Raw genomic sequence first — 4,268 nt, 5'->3', positions numbered from 1 at the left:
ACATGAGTACTTTACAAGCTTTCATCTATAAAATGTCCCCAAAGCCAGGACTACAACATCTGGGCAATCTCTTCTGCCCAGAACAGGTTTTAGTGACAGCCTTCTTTTCCAAAGCCCTTCCTTCTTCAACAGTTTTTACTTTTACTGCCCCAGCTCACTGCTGTAAGTTAATTACTCAGAAACTGTCTCAGGTCATACGCTGGATGCTCCTTTATATAGCAGTCATCTTACGTAATGAAACATGTTTTTCAAAGTATAAATACAAAACTGGCATTTACCAGCATTCAGTGTAAATACTTTTATGTAACTGAGGGAAAATAAGCCACATACCCTGAAAACAAATCCACTAAGAATAAAAAAATTTTTAAGGAGATATCTATAGCCAATGAACAATTTCAGTCACATTAAAACACTCTTAAATTTTTTTTAAATTTTATTTTATGTACAAAGGGATAGCATGGTTTCTTTCCTCGGGTAGATGCCTTGGATTATCCATTAGAAGAGTGCTTAGTCCAACTGAAAAGCAAAGCAGATAGGAAATGAATTATTTCAAAATGCTTTAAATTTCAACCTGATTCTTACAAAAACTGACTTACAGAATCTTTTTTTTTTTTTTTTTGCTAGCTGTTCTGTCCAGGGAATCCAAACCCTTGACCTTGGTGTTATCAGCGCCATGTTCTTCCAAATGAGCTAACCGGCCAGCCCTTAAAATGTTTAAGCTAAAAATTTAACCCACCCAAAATACACCAAGATCTACATAATTTACTGATGCCTGATAAATGCCTACTGAATGGCCCTACTAGGGATACAGAGCTAGTGGGTGGGCCAGCGTCCATTGTCTCATCTGTAATGAAGCTCCTACTGAGTTATGTGAACTTCCACATTATAACGCCAAGTGTATACTAAATATTTGGCCAACATTAAACGTCAGCTTAAAGATACTTTCTGTCTCTGCTGAACCACATATACAAAATAAGTAGGAATCAGAAAGCTGGTGATTTTTATCTTAAAGAGCCAGTAAGAAATTAGTTTTCACCTTTAAAAAAAACTAGTACTTAAATGGTTTTTAGGAGCCAAGAAGGCTTCATATGAACTTCATCAAATTCATAAAACTATTAAATGGCAAACCCTTGTTTGCTGAAACGTAACAAGGTCTACCTGACCCCAAACTTCAAACGCATTCCTATATGGCGCTGTTAAACATTCCGGACCACTGAGTAACATACGTGGTTAGAAAACGTCTAGTTACTTTTAAGGCTGATAAATGAGATGTAAAATCTAATTGTAGTGGTTTCTGTAAAGTGAATAACTTGATCCAACATAATACTTAGTACCTCAAACTAGCAAAACCGGATAAGTAAAAAGAGGCTAGAAAGACTTAAGTCTTTCACCTTCCCCATTCAAACCCTCAGCGGTGTCACCAGCTAACAAGAGCCGTGCTATCTAAAATACAGGAAAACGGCTTGGTCGAATGCTCCACACTAAGGAGCTACCACTCTCTCCACCCACAGAAACACGGGAGCATGGCGTCTGCGGACCCGTACCTTGATGAAGCCTATATCTTTCGCGTACTGACGGAAACACTGGCGGCACATATTGAGGCCGTATTTCCGGATCAGACCGTGCCGGTTTGAGCAAACGCGGCTGTAAGAAAAGAGATGGCGTTTTTGCAGGTCGCAGAAATTCCATGATTCCGCACTGAGAAGGCCACCGCCCGCACCCCTGGTCTTCCCGGACCCATCACAGGCCTGTAATGGCGGCAGCGACAGCTCCGATTCGGCCTCCCCCAACCGCCGCCCGCGGACTCCTCTACTTGAGGTTCTAAGCAGTCTCACACCCCAGAGCAACCCTTCCCTGAACCATAATCTATTTCTCACCAAGAGCGAGAACCCTGGCCGAATTTTCGCGGGTGGCTCCAGTAGAGCTGCTGGTGACCCATCTTGCTCTCAAGAGGGCAACGAGGCAAAAGGAAAGAGCCCCTGCACGCATGCGCTCTTCAGATTGTTGGGACAGGGCTTACCCAGAATACAGTGCTGAAAGGTGACGCATGCGCGGTGAGGGGCAGCTCTGTTTCCTGGGGGTGAATTGAACCGAATCGTGGAGAAATTCTAGGCTGACATAGCTGATGACATCATCACATCTCAGCCTCTAGAGTTGTCTTGCGCCGCCACCAGTCTCCGGGCGCGGTGGCGCGCGCCTGTAGTCCCAGCTACTCGGGAGGCTGAGGCTGGAGGATCGCTTGAGCCCAGGAGTTCTGGGCTGTAGTGCGCTATGCCGATCGGGTGTCCGCACTAAGTTCGGCATCAATATGGTGACCTCCCGGGAGCGGGGGACCACCAGGTTGCCTAAGGAGGGGTGAACCGGCCCAGGTCGGAAACGGAGCAGGTCAAAACTCCCGTGCTGATCAGTAGTGGGATCGCGCCTGTGAATAGCCACTGCACTCCAGCCTGGGCAACATAGCGAGACCCCGTCTCTTTTGAACACTTACGGAATGAATTAAGAAATTAATTTTGAACCCTCAAAAGTTTTATAGTATCTTTGTCGATGAACTTTCTACATTCCCTTAATTAAAAGTATACAATTGGAAGAGGATTTTGCCTCAAGTTACACTGACACCTACCGGGGTAAATTTACAAAACTACTTAAAATCAGCTGTAGTGACTGAGAGTCAACGGTAGGAGTTCGGTTCTATTTGTTAAACAGAATACGTTTTCAAGTTTATTTTTTTAATTGACACACTCCTCCAAGAAGAACACCTACACAGTTCCAGAAAGAAAAAAAAATAAAGATTCGAGGCTCTTTGGTCTTTAGAGTATTTCATATTTAAATGTAGTTGGCTGGATTTAAAGAAAGAAACAAGTAATGTGCAGTATACATTGCTTTGCCGAGATAATCTGGTGACAAAAAAACTAATGAAAACAAAATGCAAAAAAACATCTCTACTGAAAGATATCTAAATTCCACATGATCATTGATAATGTCTCTAGATAAATAAAACTGTGCATGGCTCTGAAATCAAACTTTTAACTAGACCTGTAAAATGTAGCACAGAGTTCAACAATTCAAGAAATTTTTACACATAAACTCTTATATTAGAACTGAAATACAATACTTCTTCACAGTATGTTATTTCAGGATTCTGGTGGGGTCCCCCTACCCAATCATTAAATTAGGCGTTGTATTATAAGATGAAAGAAGAAGGGGAGTCAGAGATTTAAAAACCGGATATAACTTGATCCCTGTGTTCAAAACTTGTAAATCTAGTGTGGGAACCAGGATTATCTCAAAGAGCCTCTCTTTCCAGTTTCAACTTTTGTGCCATTACAACGCGTTCACAACTAAGCAAGCAGAATATTGTAATCAATGTTTAATATATTCATGAACTAAAAGAGCAAAGAGAGAAATTATTCTAGCTTGAGGTACATTTGCGGTACCTTGAAGGTAGACCTTGAAGAATGGGATTTTTTACAGGCCGTGAGAGGAAGAAAAGTCTCGAGGAAGGTGAACAACCTTATTTAAGTAGAATAGAGGATGCACAAAGGCCTACTGATAGATAAGACTAAAAAGGTATTTTATTTTAAAGCCTGATTGTGGAGGGTCCACCATGAAGCTTCTAAAACTTTTCTGGAATTTATATTAGACATTGATGTGTGGTTTCCAAAATCCATACACCTCTCAAAAGATAATCTAACATTTGCCCACCTATAGCCTCCTCATGCCCTTCCGTCTTTTTTTTTTTTTTTTTTTTTTTTGACAGCTGGCCAGTACAGGAACCCAAACCCTCAACTCCATCATTTTTTAAAAGATTACAATGGTTCTGAGATCAATTCCATAAATATTTTTTCTCCAATTTATAATCCTCTGTGCCTAAAGAAGTGAATTCACTTACAATTTTTTAAAAAGTTGTGCTTTGACAATCTTAAAATGTCTTAATTTTGATTTTTTTTTTTTTTTTTTTTTTTGGTGGAATAGGAAGTCAGCTTTTATTCAGAAATACAGTGACCTGAGGAGTCTCTCCAATAAACCTGAAGGAGAATGGCCAGACTAAAACCATCTCAAAGATTCATATTTACTGGAAATGGAATGTAGGAAGTGAAAAGCAGGAGGGAGGGGGATGTGAGCTGTGGGGAGTCCAAGCAAGGAGCTAGGTGTGAGGTCTCACCAAGGCTCTGTCTGTTTTCTGTTCCCTTCCTTGATGTTATATTAGGGTCCTGCTGGATTTTGATGAGCTTTGGAGTGGAATCAGCATAGCTTTATTTATGCCTTCT

At 41.0% G+C, this 4,268-nt stretch overlaps 1 protein-coding gene across 1 annotated transcript; it reads right to left on the bottom strand.

Annotated features, from left to right (window-relative positions):
* Positions 1-415: 415 nt before the first annotated feature.
* RPS29 (ribosomal protein S29) lies at positions 416-1,996 on the bottom strand. Its single transcript, XM_008567191.1, has 3 exons — positions 1,878-1,996; positions 1,545-1,644; positions 416-516 (listed from the first exon to the last, which is right to left on the bottom strand). Exons 1-3 carry the CDS (start codon positions 1,937-1,939, stop codon positions 508-510), a joined length of 171 nt encoding a protein of 56 aa, XP_008565413.1. The 5' UTR covers positions 1,940-1,996; the 3' UTR covers positions 416-507.
* Positions 1,997-4,268: the final 2,272 nt, after the last annotated feature.

The sequence above is a fragment of the Galeopterus variegatus genome, unplaced genomic scaffold (genome assembly GCF_000696425.1).
Source record: "Galeopterus variegatus unplaced genomic scaffold, G_variegatus-3.0.2 Scaffold302, whole genome shotgun sequence".
NCBI lineage: Eukaryota > Metazoa > Chordata > Mammalia > Dermoptera > Cynocephalidae > Galeopterus > Galeopterus variegatus.
The sequence above is the reverse complement of the archived record's forward strand: the minus strand, read 5'-3'. Positions and strand labels throughout refer to the sequence as shown.